We start from the raw sequence: 21208 nt of genomic DNA on the forward strand, positions 1-21208 counted from the left end.
TATAGTAAGTAGTAAGTAAGTATGACGGCACTAGAACCTTTAGGTCCAAACTAAACCAAACTTTCTTTGGTGTTTTATATATAACATCTGGCCTTAGCTATGTATTGGTTCAGAGCTCCAGTCTCCGTCCATGAGAATATTCGAGTTTGGTCTCACCTGAGGAGCCTTAATGAGGAGGAAATTATAATCCTCGGGTAGTAGCGACACGTGCGATGGCTTCCTTGGTTTTAATAAGAACCAAATTATACAAAAATTTTATTAACAGATAAAATGAATACAAAAGACAGTAGAAGCAAGAAAACCACAACCGAGTACAATATTAAGAAAAACATGCTCAAACAGTGATGCCAGTGAAAAAGAAAGGAGTGAATATAAAACACGAAATATCACATTTTTGGAACTATGTTCAACCCTTTTGTGACCAAGGGCCCTACATGTTGCTAAATTACCAGCACCACTGAGAAAAATTAAATTGAACAAAAGCAGTCCATTCCAATTACGAAGGCCATAAAACGAGATCGGAAGTCCAGGATCTAAAAAAGGAAAATATCTTAAGATAACAAGCTAGTATGTTAGTTGCGGCCAGGTGGCGTCCATTTATGAAATTTTTTGGGGGGATACATGTATTTTCCAATGTCTATGGGGGGGGGAACTTTCCTTTCAATTTTCAATGAAAAATACCAAAAAAGATTTTTTAACAAAAATACCCCCCCCCCCCCCCGAAAAAAGAGTATTTTCCAAAATCTAGGAAAGGGAGGAAAAAATAGGATGAACAACTCACTGAGAAATACCAAAAAAGGTATTTTTTATTTAAGTTAAGTACACTCCTCCTCCCCCCCCAAAACAAGGAATGCTTTCAAAATCAAAGGAGGGGCAAAATCCGTAGTATCTGACGCCACTGCTGTGGTCATCCAAAATTCGTATATTACAAAACAATAATTTAAAGAAGAGACTTTTTTTATGTAGTTTTATGTAGTTCTGTCATCTGGCAATTAATTGGTAATTTCCTTGAAGTTGAATGCAATTGGTTGTCAATTTGAAAACTGATTGTAACTGTTTTTTACAAAAGATGATTTTTTCATCAGTAAAGGCAATTTCGGTCTTTTATGTCTCAAGAACAAAAAAAAACACGGTAGACTACTTTTTTGTTATAGCGACCCCAAGTTCTTTATCCATTGACGCACAGCAGAACCGGTTGCTTTCGTTAGTTTCTTTCATCTTAGCGTGAGACAAGACAAAGACAAGTGACAGAATATATGGGAAAAATATAATTTGGGCTGTATATTTGCCCACTAGGGGGTGAGGGTTAAGTATTTGGACAGTGTGAAGTTATAAAACAATTCTTACATTATAAAATGCAGAAGAATTGTACCTAACACATTTTGCATGCAGACCCACTGTACTTTACCCCCACCACTCCCACTAATTTGCAATTAAATAGCCCAAATTTGTTTCTAAAGTCTTATATTTTGATCATACTTGGGTATATTTCATTAGGATTAACCTAACTTCACTTCTTGACTTGGGTTGCTATAACAGATAATTACTAGAAACACACTTTAGTCTGGTAAATCTTTTGGGAAAAAAATGAATTTCACTATTTTTAATTTTTAATTTAAAAATTAACTTAATTTTAATTTAAAAAACACCTATTAGTCTGATAAATCTTTTGGGGCAAAAAAGAATTTCGCTATTTATAATTTTTAATTTAAAAATTAATTTAATTAATTTAATTTAATTTTTCATTTTTAATTTAAAAGACACTTATTAGTCGGGTAAATTCATTTTGGGCAAAAAAGAATTTCACATTTTTAATTTAAAAATTGATTTAATTAATTTAATTTTTAATTTAAAGCACACTTATTAGTCTGGCAAATCTTTTGGGGCAAAAAAGAATTTCACTATTTTTAATTTTTATTGTTAATTTAGACATTAATTAAATTAATTAATTAATTTAATTTTTCATTTTTAATTTAAAACACACTTATTAGTCGGGTAAATTCATTTGGGGCAAAAAAGAATTTCACTATTTTTAATTTTTAATTTAAAAATTAATTTAATTTTTAATTTAAAGCACACTTATTAGTCTGGCAAATCTTTTGGGGCAAAAAAGAATTTCACTTTTTAATTTTTATTATTAATTTAAAAATTAATTTGATTAATTAATTTAATTTTTAATTTAAAACACACTTATTAGTCTGGTAAATCTTTTGGGGCAAAACAAAATTTCACTAATTTAATTTTTCGGTCAATAAGGTATACTGACAAATCTCACTTGCAAAGACCAAGCTTAACCTTTGCTTCAAAAACCAATAGCCATAGCATTACTTCTATATGATAATTGTTATAGACTTGAAAATTCGTATAGAAATATTACCAGAAATATGCTAACTCTCAATATATTAAATCGATCAACTTATTATACTAAAATAGTTGTGCACTAATTAGAGATACATAAAGTTAGGGCCCGAGGAGCTTAGGTGGGAGTAGTGAAGTAAACAGTACAGAGAAGTAGCTGCATGGGCGCCCATATAGGGGGGCAGATGCTGAATGATGCTGCCTTATTTTTATATTTTTGTTCTGAGATTTCTATTATATATCATTAAAAGTGCCAATTAGACGAGGTTTGCCCCCCCTGGAATTAAGCTTCTGGGCGCCATTGAGTAGCTGAGAAGGTGAAATTATCGTAACCTGGTCATGGATAAAGCCTAAGTTAATGTTCGACCTTAAAAAAATGAAACAAAAAAAAGTTGACAATATTGACAATATTTTGTCAACTAAATCATTTAAATTTTGTTCTGAAAGATAATTAATAGCCAAGGTGCGTATAGATGGCGATAGTCATTTATTGCTGCAAAATGTGAATTTGAGACAATGCAAAAACAAGAGAACAAAAAACATTTACTGATACTGCATAACATACCTAACAATACCATAACAACAATAGCAAAAATAAAACCCACAATACCATTATGATAACACAACAAAATGATACTTGAAACTCACCTATGATAATAATAGATAGATAAATATGACGCTTTAAAGCCACATAGGCTATGGCTACAGAAAAAGAAAATAACAGAGAAAACAAATCAAACACAATCAATAATAACTGAGGCACCCCCCCTCCCCTTACAAAATCTCTCTCTGTGGGTTATTACCAATTTAATACATTTTGTAATCTTTTTTGTTCCTTTTTTTGGCTTGTTGTATGAATTTGACCAAATATTACAAAATCGATTGTGTTAGAATCAGTCATTAAGCATGTTTTAAGAGTATTTAAGGATATAACAAGGTTAAATACAGGGGCTACAGGGTTTGAGCCCCCTAACCGAATTTTCGGTCTGACTCGTAAAAATGTAACAAAAAGGCATATAAACAAATTTTTGATGAGTTTTTTTGTGTAAAAAAAAACAAAAAACAAAATTTTTTAAAGTGTTAAAAAACATTTTTTTTTTTGTCCCATAATATTTTCATCCCATTACTGAGACCACTTAATTCATCCTCCCTGACTCCCAAACCACTCACTTGACTCCCTCGAAAATAATTCTTCTTTAAATAATGTAAATCAGGACAAAGAGCCATGAAGTGAAGCAGGTCCTAACCATTATGTTCACACATGAAAGTCTGGGTATTAAGGGCTAAAGAAATATTCTCCTCAAGAAGCAGCTTCTACTTGGTGAAAAATCTTTCAACCCATTGTCTTCAAATTCAAGAGTCAGCGTCTCGGCTGTGCTAATTCAAAAGGCTTTTATATGATTTTTTATATTCAGATTTAAAGATATATTTTTCAGAGCCAAAATCTTCTACTTGGTGAAATATCTTTGGCCCCCTGACCTTCAAATTCAAGAGTCTGCAGTACGGCGTTATACGATCTTTTGTCAGGCCGAGGTTTGAAACCTACATTCTTGAGTTTATTATGTTCTATTAATTGATACAATTCATTTTCCCGTATATGATTTGGTTCTTGAAATACTTGGATTTTTGTCTTTCTGGAATTTCTCATGCATAAAAATAGCTAAAACTTAAGTTTTATATGTAAAGGTTAGCAGGGAAGCCTGTCTAACGACAAGCTTAAAACAAAAAAAATGCTACCGAGGACGAGAGAATTGTCCCCCCCCCCTCTCGAACAAACAATCCGAAAAGTTTCCTCTTCCCCTTCCCCACTGTCAAACTGTCTCTGTAATTTTCAACGCGATACCACAGTCGAGAGATAAAACAAGGTAGATATTCAAATAGCATTTTTACTTATAAAGCCATAGACAGATGGAGGGGGGAGAAGAGAAACACAAAAGGGTTTCCTCTGCCATTACCGGAGCTGTACAATATATAATAGACTGTCCGCATCATTGATGCCTATTAAAACATTAATTGACTGTTAATAACAGTGAAAAAAAGTTTTCCCCTCTGTTTTCCAAAGAAATTGCTTACGGATTGTTCTCGGTACCTGGCTGACTGACTGTATTTAAACAGTAGGCTGTACAAAACTGTGGTTCAATCCATCTTTCTATGACTATAAAGAGAGAAAGGCTGAAATTGCTAGGGCACGTTTTGCAGATGAAGGATGGCAGATTGCCGAAGATTGTCCTTTCCGGCTAACTATATAGGGTTGACGGTAAGCAGGTCTTCCGCGGTTGGAGTGAGTCGATGTCGTAAGGAAAGGTTTAAGGGAAATCGGAACTTTCTTTGAGGGTTTAAAGTGGGTGGCTTTGAATAGACTAGGATGGAGGAGGAGCGTGCGTAGCTGTGTTGGCCTCAGGCGGCTTTGTGCTGCGGTGAGTAATGATGCAGTGAGGTTATGCTTTGTATGGTTAGTATTAGTAGTAGTAATGTAAAATGGGTGTCTTGTAGCAAAATGCGCTAGAATTACAGCTGCCGACCAGTCACGATCGTTAATAGATGACGTTGCTATGCAACTTATTGTCCAACTTGCAGACATTTCCAGTCAGACGTGACTACAATTCGGTTCATTGAACGCATTTATTTTATTTTTTTTTTTTTTGCTTCGAGAAAATAGGGTTCAGTGACTCTTAATCACTTTCTCCACTAAAACATCTTCTCCCATGTTCATTACTGTTACCAAGTGTAACACGCCTAATAATTGCTGAAACCTCTCTCTCAATTTCAAATCATGGCGTGTTCTTAGTGCCTTTTTTTAGATACCGTCCCAGGGTGCCTAATTTTTAATGGGAGGGGGGGGGGTGGCGAACCATAAAAAAGTGCATTTTACTTTCAAGTGTCCATATTTTGCATGCTTTAGTGTCTCGCGAGAGAATATTCCAAGAAGGGTGGGTCAGCAGACTATCCGAATTATTTTCCCAATATTAAATCATGACAATTTACAATGTTTTTTCCAATTTTTTTTGCCTGGGTGCCGAAAGTGCATTTTACGTCCAACTCCAAAGTGCAATTACGTCCGTACGTCCAACGGCAAGTGTAACCAGGAGAAATTTTTTCGGCTTTTGAAAATGGAACTATTTTTTATTTCCTGTTCAATAATATATATATATATATATATATATATATATATATATATATATATATATATATATATATATATATATATATATATATATATATATATATATATATATATATATATATATATATATATATATATATATATATATATATATATATATATATATATATATATATATATATATATATATATATATATATATATATATATATATATATATATATATATATATATATATATATAAAAGTATACAATTTTTGCATATTTTAGTGCTTCACGAGAGATTTTTCCAAGAAGGGTGGATCAGCTGACCATCCGACAAAGCGACAGACGCGAAATACGTCTAGTAATTAACACTAAATGGGGTGTCAACAAATATAATTGTTGACGCCTTTATTACCCTGTGTGAAATCGTGACGTTTTTACTGTGTGTTTTTTTAATTCTATTCATAAATCAGTGCATTTTCTTTTTTCCCCAATGTGAAATCATGACGTTTTTACTGTTTTTTTTTTTTTTAATTCTGTTCATAAAACAGTGCATTTTACGTCCAAGTGTCCATATTTTTGCACATTTTAATGTTTGACTAGCAAGGCCATATCCAGGGGGGGGGGGGGTTACCCGGTTTGAACCCCTCCCAACCCGAAATTTTTGACCGAGACGAAAATTAGTCGAAAAAATGGTTCTGACCAGCTTACGCAGGATGTTAGACAAAGTCCATTCGAAAAAATCGGGTAACCCCCCCCCCCACCCCCGAACAAAAATCCTAGATCCGCTCTTGTTGACTAGAGAAGAGACATTTTGTCATATAAACAGGAAGGTATTTTATATGAAAATATCATATAAGTTTGAATAACAAAATATAAAACTTATCTTGATCGAAAGGTACAGGTATGACGGCATGAAAGAAGCCTCTCCGACTCCCAGTGACTCCACGTGGTTTAAAGTAGATGAGGGGTGAAGGGTTACTTTTAAAGGGGGACCTTATAAAAGGTCCCCTTTAAAAGACCTTTAAAAAGGAGGAGGTAAAATTTATTGAATTGAGGGCGAAAAGTTTACCACTTGGGAGAAGAAGGAAATATTTAGGGACGTCCTTGCTTTTGGACATCCATACTGTCCTTACTTTTTCCCCATGTATGGAGATATTGTGGTTTATATGATGGATGGATGTGAAAAATTGAGTCAGTTGCGAAAAGAAGTGTGAGGACACCTACAGAAGATTGTACGTTTGATGAAGATTGTAGGCTGGCTGGCAGGTATAGTAAGAACTGAGAGGTTCTTTGTAAGTGTTGAAAGATTAAGACGATTTTTCAGAAAAGAAAATGGACTATAGAAACAAATTTTTGTAATTAGTTCAATATTTTTGTTTGTGTAGTATTTATGTTTATGAAGTATTTTGTCAGTTTTGTTTACGTCAATTAGAATTGAATTTATTATGTTGCGTTGTCATGGCCTTAGAGCTTTTAGAGCAATGAAGTTATTATTATTTTTCTTACATAGAACAGCTACTCCATGTAAATACTACGGAAGTGGAATATATAATAAATGAGCTACTCCTCTCGACAACACAAAAGCAACTAATAATAAGACAAATTTACTTCTTTGGGTTCATCAAGAAGGGAAGGGGGTTTATCGTCTTCTTCAAAACTTATGCTTGAAGAAAGATTTCTTCTGTTTTCTAGGGGGACTCCTCCCCCCCCCCTAGAAACGCCCACGATGAAGTTGTGGAAGTTTAGAAACCTGTCTAACACTGAGTTTTGAATAATCCGGTTTTCCGGCTATCCGGCTATCCGGTTTTTTGTCACCGGATAGCAACACCTTGCGGTTTATTTTAATTAAACGCGATAACAATTCAGGTCATTGATCGCTAATTTCATTTTATTTAAAAAACATTAGGTTCAATGACTCGTCAGTTGTCATTGACTTTTTTTGGCTACTGACAACTTTCTCTAATAAAATGTTGCCTCCTATACTTCAATACATTAAGTGACTTCATCGAGGTGGGACTCACTGGTGCCACATTGGGTCAAAAGGTCGATGTCCCCGACCACGTGTCTCTGAGCCATGGAAATCTCTCTCTCTCTCTCTCTCTCTCTCTCTCTCTCTCTCTCTCTCTCTCTCTCTCTCTCTCTCTCTCTCTCTCTCTCTCTCTCTCTCTCTCTCTCTCTCTCCTCTCTCTCTCTCTCTCTCTCTCTCTCTCTCTCTCTCTCTCTCTCTCTCTCTCTCTCTCTCTCTCTCTTTCTTTCTTTTTTTTTGTAATTGTGAAATCTTCTATGTGAATTAGAACAAATATGCCCTTATATGAGAGAGCTATATATTAAAGTCAATTACAGTACTTAGTACAAAGGTAACATAGAAACACAAAGCTAAAATTTTTGGGAGCATTAAAAGATGTTTAAGTAGAGGGTTGTGCTTCGAACCTAGTGAAAATCGTTTTGGGGCCAACATTTTCGCTGTTCATAGTAAGCATATAGGGGTTCTTCTTATATGCTTACTAATAATTTTAGCTTGAAAAATAGCTATTTTGGGTCAGGTATGCAGGTGCATCAGTTCTAGGGAATTCCCCTAAGCTCTTTTGCTCCTTCCCTAGGTTTTGAAGAATACCTTTTTTGGTATTTTCTTTGAAAAAAATACCTTTTTATGGCATTTCATTGAAAACATCGATATAACAAAAAAATTTCACCCTCCCCTTAAATTAAAAAAAAATAAATCTACCTCCCCCTCCTTTTCATGAATTGACTTGAATGCCAGCAACGAAAGAGGGGCTTATTTTGACTCAAATTTTCTGTTTTTTTTCTTAGCGTGGAGGGGGGGTAGGGTGTTCAAGTCAGAAGCCTCTTCATTGGATGAGCTTATGCTCATAAGATAAAAATAAACAAAATAGTAATAAATGGGAGAAAATCAGTCAAATAGTATAAAAACAAAAAAAATATTAGCTTAAGACCTTAGAGAATCCCAAGTGTATGTGGAAATTTTTCTAGCAATATACAATTTTTTTCATCCAAATTCATACACATTTTCTTTTTAAAATACTTTTAAGTATTTCATATATCTTTGGTAAGTAATTAATATTTCTTCTAAATATATATTTTAAAAACCAGGCTTAACTGCCATACGATAACTAAGGCAGGGAATTATAAATTATTAGTTGTTCTGTTTTACGATTTTGAATTTTTTGTCCATGACATGTATGCTATGCTCAATGCTCATTCAGCTTCGTGATAAACTTAAACTTTAAACACGTGTCCAACATTGCGTTTAACTCGATGCCAAAATCGGGATTACACTTTTAAAGATTAATCGAGATTAATTTTGCCTTTAAAGAACATTTTCTGAACTACCATAAACCAGCTTTTGAATCAGTCAGAACAATTTTTTTTTAAATAATTTGACTAGCTCTGTACTAAAAATCCCCCCAGGCCCTTCATAAATATTAAAACAAAAGAAAAATTTTAGAAAAACCTGTATCTTTCATTCCTTATTTTATATAATTATTATATTCAGCAACTGAACGAGTCAATTTCTATGCTGAACAGGCACACAAGTTCAAAGAATTATTTTTAAACAGATATAGAACTAGCTATATTTACATAACTTAAAATATTAAAGATGTTAAAATAATATAAAGAAAAAACGATCAAAAATGGAGTTTTTAAGCCCAAACAAAAATACTAATAAACCAAGCGAATATTTCGAGAGGACAACCGCCTCTCTTCTTCAGCGCGAACAAAATAAAAATACTTAAGGAAAATGCCAAAAAAATGAACGAGTCAATTTACATGGTGAAAAGGCACAAAAGTTCAAGGAATTACTTTTAAATTGATATAGAACTAGCTATTTTTACATAACTTAAAATATTAAAGATGTTAAAATAATATAAGGAAAAAACGATCAAAAATGGTGTTTTTAAGCCCAAACGAAAATACTAAAAAACCAAGCAAATATTTCGAGAGGACAACCGCCTCTCTTCTTCAGCGCGAACAAAAAAAAAAATTCAAGGAAAATGCCAAAAAACTGAACGAGTCAATGTACATGGTGAATAGGCACAAAACTTCAAGGAATTACTTTTAAATTTATATAGAACTAGCTGTTTTACATAACATAAAATATTAAAGATGTTAATATAATATAAAGAAAAATCGATCAAAAATGAAGTTTTTAAGGCCAAACATAAATACTGAAAACCAAGCGAATATTTCGAGAGGACAGCGGCCTCTCTTCTTCAGGGCAAATAAAATAAAAATTCAAGGAAAATGCCAAAAAAGACAAAGAAAATCAAAACAACGCGGGGAGTCAACGTAAAAAATCAAACTAATAAAATAAAAAATGAAAAATGTTACTACAATTAGTAACGCTAGATCCAAACCTGGTCTAAAAGAAGTAGTTACTGTTTATGTTGTAAAAAAAAAAGTTGTGATATTATGCTACCTATGTTATGAGGCCAACATAGCTGCGTACGCTTCTCCTCCACCCTAGCATATTCAAAGTCAAGTCAAGTCCTCCCATGACGTTTCAATTTCCTTTAATTTCTTCTTTATTACCTCTTTTATCTCACTTTTGGCCGACCGGCTATTCGTTTGGCCCCCTGATGGATGAACAAAATCAGTTATAGTGTTATTATAATCAGGTGTGATCTCGATCAAAATCTTGGAGGGGGGGGGGCAATGTGACAGGATTGCCAATAAGCAAAATCTTAGGGTGGTCCAATGTGACAAGGGCGTCAATAATTGACAAAATTGACAAATCTATTTTAAAAAAAAAAAGAGTGAAAAAAAAGCAAGGAATGAGGGCGCCAAAAAGATCTTGGAGGCCCGGGCTCTTCCTGGATCTGCCATTGATCACAATTACACATAAGTGTTATTAAAAATTATTCTGAAGCAAAATTACCAAGAACAAAGAGATGAGAAGTGCTTCAAGCTTTAAGATTGAAAATTTAGTGAAGATATAGTTTTAAATTATCAAATGAAATGTGATATAACTATGGATATAACTATTTCATTTAAATTATTAAATGAAATGGGATATAACTATGTCCGGATGTGTTCCGTGGTGGGCAAAGACAAACTTTATTTCTACAACATACAGAAAGAATTTTTTTAAATAAAAATTTATTTTCTCATCATTTGCCGTAAGTGCAAAATCAAAAAGAGGAGGGGGGAATGGCTACCCGATAGAAGCGTTGAATTTGTTTCGCGTGGATTGAAAGTCAATTATTTTTGCTCCTCATATTATCTGTCACCTTATTGTTTTTCCTAGGTGAATTAATGCTACACGGGCTGAGTAACATCCGTCCAAAGGTCATGCATATATTAACAAATTTCATCCCCTCCCTCTTCTCGGGCAGTCCATTCACAAGTGAGTCCAAAATTTTTATAGATGATGGGGCTGCTCGGTAAAAAAAAAAAAAATTCTAGAAAACGAATTGTCTACTTAGCCTAGACTCAGAATTCCCTTTGAACGTCATTATGACGAGTTTAAGCTACCACAAACTTTTGGAACTCCATCTTCAAAACGTACTCTTTTTTATCAGTGGCCACTTAAAAATTTTATCTTTATCTCCCCTGAATTATGGCACCATGGAATGACACCTCTTACCATAATATGCCGAGCCATTGCTCTTTGGATCTCCATTCGATATAGGAATAGCATTGAAATAGGCGGAGTTCTGTGCGTATGGAAATGTTCCAGAGCGGAGACAAAGCCGGAGAAGCAATGACAAAGGTCCAGCTAATTCTGTACTGCAGGAATTTAAGACAAATTTAGGTATGCTGTTAGGAACAGTTGGTCTGATTATATCACGACAATACATAATGCGAAAGACTTTAGGACGCGAATAGTTCACACAATCAAGGACAGCATCGGTTAGTCGACCGATTTTCCCAAACCCATCACCGAGTGCACCTCTACATAAGATCTGCGCCTTCTGACGTCACAAGATCCGCCATCTGTTTCTGGGTTGCAGCGGTAGCTAGGAACCTAGTAAGAGACAATTACGTCTCATTCTGTGAAACATAATAACCCTTAACTCCTTAAAATAGACCTAGATCAAATCACAAAGTTTACTATTAGAACCGCCTTGTCCGAAACCCCTATTTAGGAAGCTTTCTGTCCCTTGGCTTGAACAGCAAGGTATGATCTTAAAACGCCAACCAAGAATCATGAAAGTACTTCTTACCTATAGAATTTTTAACCCTGGAGAATTCATTTCTTGTCAGCACGTTTTTTAATTTCCGTGTTTCTCATTTTCGTTACTAGCTTTCTTGAGTGTCCACTAGGGTCAAATCGGTTTGTATGAAGAGCAGCTTCCTGCTTCGTCCGCAACCTTCCACTCTGCCCTAGAAGTTCATGACAAGGTCAAGTAGTTTCACATGGAAAATAAAATAGGCCTAAACTTAAAAAATTACGGCTTTTTTTTTATCAAAATTACGTACGACTACAACAACAATTATGAATCCAGTTCGCAATTTGTCGAGTTGAACAGCGTTAAAATTTTCAAAATTTATGTTTGACCAATCAGAGTTAAAATTTAAGGCAAGATTTTTTTAAATTAAAAAAGGTATAATCTTGAAACATCAATTTAGTTATCTGTAAGATGAATCTGGCAAAAGATGCACAGACATAGTATTAGTAGGAAATAATTGTTACTATAAATTAGAAATGACATAAGAGTCTAAAAAAATAGTGTTGATACAAGCTTTTCAAGTAAGGCTGCCATTTCAATGTTCTGCTTCAGTACCAGAACTATGATTTTAAAATCAAGGAAAACATATCTTATTCATAACTCTTGGCTTAATATTGACCAGTGGGACTATGGTGTGGGGCTGGAGCATAAAAATAAGCATTTTTACATTTTTCAGTTATTTCTAACTTTAAGCTTAAAATCATTTCTGAAGTCAGTGGGGAAGAGTAAGATACGTGTATTTGCCAAGTATCGGCTCAAAAACTCAGTTGTGTTTTTAGTAACCGGCTTGAACTACCTCTAGGAGAATTTTTCTGGTCACTCTTATGGTGAAATGCTGCAGATTTTGGTGATGGTAATAATGCTGATGGTAATATTGAAGACGGTAGAGGTAATGATATAAATTTCAGTTTTCTAAGAGATTTTGTCCTAGAGTATTTTGGGTAGGCTACTCGTGTCTTAGAGCCACCACACTCAAGTTCTGTCGAAAAGTGAAGTTTGGCTAATGCTAATGAAATAAAACAAAATATGATGAAAATATAATACTTCGTCAACAAAATTATGAAACCTAGGACAAAGAATTATGGAGGGGGGGGGCAGGCCGCATTAAATTAAATACGTAACCAAAATAGCAAATAAATATTTAATTAAAATATAGCTACAATGTAGTTTCCCACCGAGCCGAAGCTAATATTGTCTGGTGTAAAGACCATGAAAACCGGTTTTGTCTCATGTTCGCAATACAAGATATTGAGTGTGGTGGTTATAAGACAAAACTACTGTATTTTGGCCTAAAATAATTTATGTAATCGTTCTTTTCTAGTAATCGATTGATTTCCTCTATGTTTGGATTTGTGCATATATGTTTGGTCTATGTTTGGTTCAGCAACTTCCTAAGAAAATACATTTGGAACCTATGAAAACATGTCTCCGGTTCAGAGAATACAGCAATGATACGCTAAATTAATACGTACTGGACGGCGAAAAAGGCGAATATTTATGGGACTCGGATTTGCCACTGCTCACACCAAAAGATTTTTTACAACAATTAGTTAAGTAATTAGTTTTTACAACAAGTAGCAGCAATCATCTAAAACTCTTTGATAACGACGAGATCAAGTCCCCAATCCGTCGCACGATAAAAATAGAGGGGGACATTAGCCTTCTCTATTAATTTACGGTCTCAATATCATAAAACGACACTAGGCTGCTCAGCAGCAATTCCACGAATAAGGTAATGGACAATATTTCATTTCAGAGCTAATTCCTTTTACTGAATCCCCCCATCCCCTCCATCTTCCTCGCCATCATCATTAGTTACAAAAGTTATAAATAACTCATGTGATCAAAAACAAATTTGAACGTTTCAATCAGTTCGTGGTAACGAACTCAATGGTAACCGAAACTCTAGAAAATGGGTTTTTTGATACCAATAGATTCATCAAAAGAATCAGATTTCAATGCTGGTTTCATATATATAAATTTCATCAAGTTTAGTCCTAACCATCAAAAGTTACGCGCCAGAGAAAATTTGCCTGATTTTCAAAAAAAGGGGGAAAGACCCCCTAAAAGTTATAGAACCTTGATGAAAATCACACCATCTTATTCAGCGTATCAGAGAATTCTACTGCAGAGGTTTCAAGCTCCTATCTACAAAAATTAAATTTTTCATTTTTTGCCAGAAGAAAGATCACGGATGCGTGTTTATTTGTTTTTTGTTTTTTTTTTCCACAGGGGTGATCGTATCGACCCAGTGATTCTAGAATATCGTGGGAGAACTCATTGGATTGGAAATTAAAAGTTATATTGCCCTTTTTAACTGACCAAAAAATGGAGGGCAACTAGGCCCCCTCCGACGCTCATTTTTTTCCCAAAGTCACCTGATCAAAATTTTGAGATAGCCATTTTGTTCAGTATGGTTGAAAATATGATAAATATGTCCTTTAGGATGAATTAATCCCCCGAAGTCCTTGGGGGGAGGGCTAAAAGTTATGAACTTTGCCCAATGTTAACATATAGTATTGGTTATTAGGAAGTATACAGACGTTTTCAGGGGGGATTTTTTCTGGTAGTAGGGGGGTGGGCAGGTTGGTGGTTATGTGGGAGGATCTTTCCATGCAGTAAGTTTTCATGGGGGAAGGGACATTGCTATGAAGGGGGCTGTCCCCTCCTCAACGCCTCGCTTTTTACGCTAAAGTTTGACTTTCTCACAACTCTTATTTTTTTTAAACTATAAAAAACTTTAGCATAAAGAGCGAGGCGTTGAGGAGAGGACAGTCCCTTCCATATACGGAATAATTTCTGTTCGTTTTAAGTTTTAACGTCGTTCCTTACTTTTAGTTAAAAAAAACTTGTTTTTTTTATTTAATATAACTTAAAATCAATCTTTCTTCAAAAACATATAAATTTCTTCTGAAAAGCGTAAAATCTTTTTTTTTGTAATTGCTGATGATGTTGATGTCATAAGGTCGTAACAATCTAAAATAACCCAATACTGGCCCTGATCTCGTCTAAGGTCGATTTGACAATTCCCGTATAACTTATTATGTGGCATATAATTTTTCAAGTTTATATGCCCCCCATTGTGACAAATGGGGGGCATATAAACAAAACATTGCAACTGGACAAACTTTCGATGCAACAATCGGGCCGGTGCAACAGTCTTGTTTGGATTCAAGACCTCCTGAAATAACTGCACGAAAAAGTTGAAAGGGCCTACATTTTTTTAGTGTTCTTTTTAAATGTAGAAATACTGACGCTTCAAATTAGTACCGACAAGCTCTGTGCTTGATTTATCTCTCTAATTTTTTTTGTTTTTACTTTCTATCTTTTATTCCTATTCCCCACCAAAGAATAGCCGAATTTTGCAAAGTCAGGGTAATTCTGGAAAATATAACACTTTCCATCCAGGAGCGTAAATACACGAAAAATTTAGGATAAGGCAAAATTTGCTTTTCAAAATTTAGGGAGATGGGGTTTAAGTTTTATTGTTTTTTGTATTTTTTTTTTCAATGATATTACCAAAGAATGATATTTTTCAGTGGAAATACAAAAAGGGTAGTTTTCGATGAAATACCTAAAGAAAGGTATCTTTCAAAATGTAGAGATTCATCAGGAGCGGATCCGGGATTCTTTTTTTTTTGGGGGGGGGGGCGCAAAATATTTTGATCCAATAAACTTGAGTTAGGAGTCAGTATAATTAACGCAATCTTGCGTTAATTAAGTAAGTTACACTATTTTAGACTACGTTAGGGAGGGGTCGCCCCCCTCCCCTGGATCCGCCACTGGGATCCATTCCCCACCCTGCCAATTGATGCACCTGTTGTGCCCACGTTCCGTGAAAGGTACCATGTCTTTGTATGTTTAATCATTGGATCAGCCAGAAAAATAATATAGATGGGCCTGTATCCCCTCCAATGGTTTGGATTTCCCCAGTGCTCCTGGGGCCCAAACCACTAAAACCTGGCTGGTGCTGGGAATACAAATATTTCTGTCCCTCATGATCCAACAATGCCCAGAGAAACATCGAACTTATTTTACATTAACATTTGGTACATTTTAAGAATTGAGCTGATTCTGAGATTAAGCGTATGGCTTTGGATTTTCAGTAACAGAGTGATAGTTCAAATTTTTTACAGCTCCTTGATTTTGATAATTCCAGAGAACAACACGCATTCTTTACCTAGGCTTCCAATGAATACATCGAATTTTGCAAATGATGTCCTACCAAAGAGCCTTAGCTGCAGAACTAAAAAATATTGCAATATTCAAGGAGAGGGGGGTGGTTTTGGGTTTACCCCAAAGGCCGGTGGAAGTTCTGTGAGTTTATGCTTGAAAAAAATGACTGAGGCAATACAGAAGAACATCCCTTAGAATTAATTTGATCAAACATCTTTTAGTGTGTACTTACTCCCATTGTTCTTTCTCCCCCTCTTAGATATAGTTGTCCCCACAATTCTCTCGTTGCTTTCGAGGAATAGCTCTGGCCACTGAATATCAAAGCAACGGTCCTCACAAAAAATTTCCAAAGATGATATCTTATATTTATAGCAAATAATTTTCCAGGAGGAATAAGTTTGAAAGAATTTTTTTTGCCAGGAGAGTTTCGGATATGTTTCCAAATGTACCCAAACTTTAGGGTTTTGCAAAGGTATTGTGTTTCAGGGAGAAGGGGGTGGGGTTGATCTTTGTCCCTGTCTTCGTAGGCACCGTAGATCAGAAATTAAAGGCGATTTCCTATGAGCCCCTGAAGTACTTGAGAAAGGAAGTTTTTGGAAAACTACAATCCAGCCCCTTTCTCCTGCTTAGTCTCTTAGAGACCAGGTTTCTAGGAGACCTGTTTAGTCTCCTAGAAACCCCGAAGACCACAAATTAATCATCTCATAGTGGGTGTTCCTGCCCTAAGGCAGATGTTCGCAACCAAGGGTGCATAGGGGTATTGGGTGTAAAAGACGATAATATGGAAGTGTGATTAGGAAATTGTTGGATTCTAAAGGGATGGAAAAATCGTTTTACAATGATCAAAGAATGCGGACCTAAACAAAAGTTGTGAGCCCCGCTTAGAAGCATTTCAAGCTTTGAGATATTAGCCTAGAATTAGGGCTATTGAGAAAGAAAAATATTAGGAAAACAATTCTTACTACATAATATGCAGAGAAACTGAGCTTCGCTTCCATTATACTTTAACCCCAACCAGAGCCGTTCCTAAGGCTGGTGGTGCCTGGGAAAAAATTAACAACAGTGCCCCCTCCCGTTTCAAATATAAGCCAAGAAACGCTACCTATCTGCCATCCAAGGCCGTACACAGGGGAGGGGGTTACCCGGTTTGAACCCCCTCAACCGAAATTTTTGTCCGAATCGTAAAAAAGTAACAAAAGTATATATAAACAAATTTTTGCAAACAGTAACCTTGATAATCACTAATATATTGCAGTGAGTGAGTCATACGTTGCGGAACTTCAAGAAACATAAAGGGGTCACAAGACAGTTTGTTTTGTCAGTTTAGTTTTCGACTTTGGTAATTGAAGAGCGATTCGAAGAAAGAAAAGGAGTGTGATATAACATCATTTTTTTGTACCCAAGCGAACAGTTAGTTATTTCTAATAGTGACGTTGGCAAGTCTTCTGCGTATTGTTCATCTGCCACTGCGGGCTTAAATAACACGGAAGCGGTTGCTGATGCTCAGTTTAAATTTTAAGACGCTACACTTGATTCATATTCCAGTCCACTCGATACAGTCACTTCGCAGCACTTTATTTCCCAATCTTGTTTGGTTCCAAACGACATCAAATAGTTTGTCCAAAAATCGTCGTCGCTCGACACAGCGTCCAAACTTCGTCTGCTAAAGAATCCTTGAACTCCAGATAGATCTCGAAGCTCTTCAGGAGAACAGCAACGGAGAAACGTCTGCGAAAGCGTCGCAAATGCTGGACGTCATGAATCAGTCACAGTTCGTTATGTGTCTTCATGGCGTAAAGGAACTTTTCTGCCTGGCGCTACCTTTGTGCAACACTTCAGTCGGTTGACTGTGACTTGGGTGCCGCTTGTAGACATGTAAAAACTGTGCTTTCTAGAACAATGACAATGCGACAAATTCGGTCACTACCTTCACTCCTCTTTTCGACTAAGCTCAGTCTTTTGCAACTACTTTAACTACTTTGCGATACTGTACAAAAAAACCTTAAAGATAAAAAACTATGCCTAGTGGACGCGTCCTCGTTCACAAGAGGTTGACTGACGGTCTTCACGGTTCACCGTTTGACTAAGTCCACACGAAGAATTTTTTTGTGACCCCCCCCCACCAAAAACCTTGGGTATGGCCCTGCTGTTAGCCATTAAACACTCAAGAATTTGGATCTTTAAAATCAGACAATAACCGGTTTATTTCTGTCTGTCTATGGAGACAGTTATCCTCAGCTCAGTGGAAAACTACATTGTGGCTATAATTTAATAAATATATAGTTGGTATTTTTTGGTTAGGTCAGGTTTGGTTACATTTTGCATGCAGGCCCGCTATAGTTAACCCGCAACCCCCATCCCCTCCCCTAATGTGCAAATATACAACCCAAATTATATATATCCTATCATCTCCCAAGCGCCTCAGTTAATTCAATCCCGTACCTGTAGATCCAAATTCTCGAGTGTGTACTGGCTAACAGATAAGTACCAAAAAAACGAATCAAAGTGAAAAATTGGATCAAAGTGGCAATTCCCTAGCTCCCACCCCCTCAAGCCACGGCAACCAGGGAGACTGCCCTGGTTGTCCACCTTCTAAGAATGGCTCTGCCTCTAACCCCGCTAATGTGCAAATACGAGCCCAAAGCCCAAATATAGCCCAAATACGTGCAAATACGAGCTCGTATATAGCCCAAATTATATATTTGCCATGCATTTCACTATACATCACTCTTGTTTCAACCGTAAATTGAATCAACGCCGACGAAATCAAGAAACAGAAAAACAGGGGAAATGAGTAATTTGGGCTATATATTTGCCCAAATTTATATTTGCCCACATATATTTCCACATTAGGGGGGAGGGATAAAGTATAGTGAAAGCGCCTTCAAATGCTTTCTATAACTATTCCACTATACTTTCTGTATTCCGTATTATTTGGTACCCACTCGAGAAGTGAAGTTTGGTGAACGCTAATGATATAAAATGAAATATGATGAAAATGCAATTCTTTAGCAACAAAATTATGAAAACTACAACAACAAACTATGATAGGGGGGCTGCACAGAACACATTCTACTAAATACCTAACCTAATAAAAATATCAAATCACACTAAATATTTAATTAAAATATAGCTACAATGTAGTTTTCCACCAAGCCGAAGCCCATTGTCTGGTATAAAACCGTGAAAATTGTTTCTGTCTCATCTTCGCGATCCAAATTCCCGAGTGTGTACCATATAAAACGGAAGTACCTAGGTCCCTTTAAATGTTTTCGAACGAAAATACCAAACAGGGCATTTTCAAAAATTTGGGATGGGAGAGGGTAATATAGAGGGAGACAATGTTAGTGAATCTTCTAATAAGTCTTGCCCCAAAAGGCGGCGGAGGGGGAGGTGAGGGGTGGGATTATAAAAGCAGTGATTATTATATTTGGAAAGAACGTTGAAAGAAGAATCGATAGGGATATTGCTTTTTTCTATCCAACTTCGATTAAATTTATCCAAAAAGTTCGCTACATAAAAAAGCCGACTGCATTATTAAATTGACTTACCTGAAAACAGATGTTTGTCCATATCAAAGTTGAAATGTTCAAATCTATCAAAATGGTCTTCTGACATCGTCACAACTGATGTTACTCCCTGAAACTCTTCCTTTCAAATAACTAGACATTAACAGAATAACGAGTTTTGACACTAATCCAAAACCTTTGTTACTATGGGTTCCGATGGCGCTGTTATAGCCTCTTATCATTTTTTGTTTACAAAAAATCTACAAACTATGCCAAAAAACTTTAACTGCGCAGTTTTTTCACAAATAATCCCAAAATATTATACAAAATGCTTTAAAGATGATGCAATTATCTTGTCATCATTTTTCAAGATAAAATTGATGCGCTATGTACATGTGAACTTTCAAGGATGCTTCCAGGGAAACTAATAAATGGGGTCCACAGAATAGAGGGGGAATGGGGTCATCACATCACATCTAAGAGAGTATGGGGGAAAATTTACCGAAAATACAGCAGTGAAGAGCGGAACCACACCACTAAAAATTTCATCTAAGTACAACCTGTTTCTCTGACGCTGAATCCTAATAAAGCATCACAAAATATGCTGAGAATATAGTACTTTAGAAACCAATTTGGGCTATATATTTGCACATTAGGGGGAGGGGTAAAGTATAACGGGTCTGCGTGCAAATCATGTTAGGTAGAATTACTCTGCATGTTATGAAGTAAGAATTGTTTTCTAACTTGACACTGTCCAAATACTTCACCCCCCTATCACCCCTAATGTGCAAATATATAGCCCAAATTATATTTTTTCCATCTATTCTGTCACTTGTCTTTCTCTTTGTCTTTGTCTCGACACTGGCTCCAAGTCATAAGGAACATTAAGTAAGTGATCTTGAGTTTTCAATATTATTATTATTATTATATCGACCAGATATAATAAGGATACTATTGAATTTCGCTTAAAGGGTCCACGGGAAAATTTTCAGTGCAACCTCGGAAAAAATCTGGCAAAAAAACGAAAAAACTGAAATTTTTTGAAGAATTCAGGATCCCCATCGTGAAGTAGTCGGTTAACCCTCCCAGGGATTAGTTGGGTAGCCCCCTCCAGGAGCCTCAAGGCTTATGGGTTTAAGCAGGGGTGCAAAATGAAATTTTCCGCTGAGGGAACACCAGGTTTTACACTCGTTTTGAAGACTATGAATTTGAAGACAATTTGAATTTGGAGATATGCAATGCAAACATGTACACTGCTTTATTCATTGGAACATGATGAAATTACTTTTAGAAGATTAAATAAAAAAAACTAGTTTTGTTTAAACTGAAACTAAGGAGTGACATTAAAACTTAAAACGATCAGAAATTATTCCGTGTATGAAAGGGGCTGTCTCTTCTTCACCGCCCAGCTCTTTACACTAAAGTTTTTTATTGTTTTAAAAAGTAGAGTTGTGAGAAAGAGTAAAACCTTAGCGTAAAGAACGAGGGGTTGAGGAGGGAGAAGTCCCTTTCATATACGGAATAATTTCTGTTCGTTTTAAGTTTTGATGTCGCTCCTCACTTTCAATAAAAAAAAATGTTTTTTTATTTAATTTCTGAACGTTTTTGAATTAGCAGCTTCGATTTTGGCTCACCGTACATGATTTGCATATTAATATTACTCTTTTTTATGATTTTTCGGAAGATACGACAGATACGATACGATCGAATTTTGTTCGAATCACAAAGGCCGTTTAAATAGAATAGATAGCTCTTTTGAAAGTTCTAAAAAAAACTTTAGCGTAAAGAGCAAGGTAGGCCTATTGACCAAGGAGCGAACCCACTCATATACGTAATAATTCCTGTTCGGTTTGAGTTTTAAT

At 35.6% G+C, this 21208-nt stretch overlaps 1 protein-coding gene across 1 annotated transcript; it reads right to left on the reverse strand.

The window, feature by feature from the left end:
• Positions 1-242: 242 nt before the first annotated feature.
• Positions 243-19548, reverse strand: LOC148939805 (nuclear protein 1). The gene is made up of 3 exons (XM_089106327.1): positions 19389-19548; positions 11656-11815; positions 243-533 (listed from the first exon to the last, which is right to left on the reverse strand). Exons 1-2 carry the CDS (start codon positions 19453-19455, stop codon positions 11682-11684), a joined length of 201 nt encoding a protein of 66 aa, XP_088962453.1. The 5' UTR covers positions 19456-19548; the 3' UTR covers positions 243-533; positions 11656-11681.
• Between the last annotated feature and the right edge of the window lie 1660 nt (positions 19549-21208).

Source organism: Artemia sp. Qi Xiang Cuo, chromosome 20, assembly GCF_049724085.1.
Source record: "Artemia sp. Qi Xiang Cuo chromosome 20, ASM4972408v1, whole genome shotgun sequence".
NCBI lineage: Eukaryota > Metazoa > Arthropoda > Branchiopoda > Anostraca > Artemiidae > Artemia > Artemia sp. Qi Xiang Cuo.

Coding starts and splice junctions, on each gene's coding strand:
- LOC148939805 (XM_089106327.1), bottom strand. CDS start 19,455: ATGTCAGAAGACCATTTTGATAGATTTGAACATTTCAACTTTGATATG. Junction 11,816..19,388: donor GGACAAACATCTGTTTTCAG/GTAAGTCAATTT, acceptor ATGAACTTCTAG/GGCAGAGTGGAAGGTTGCGG.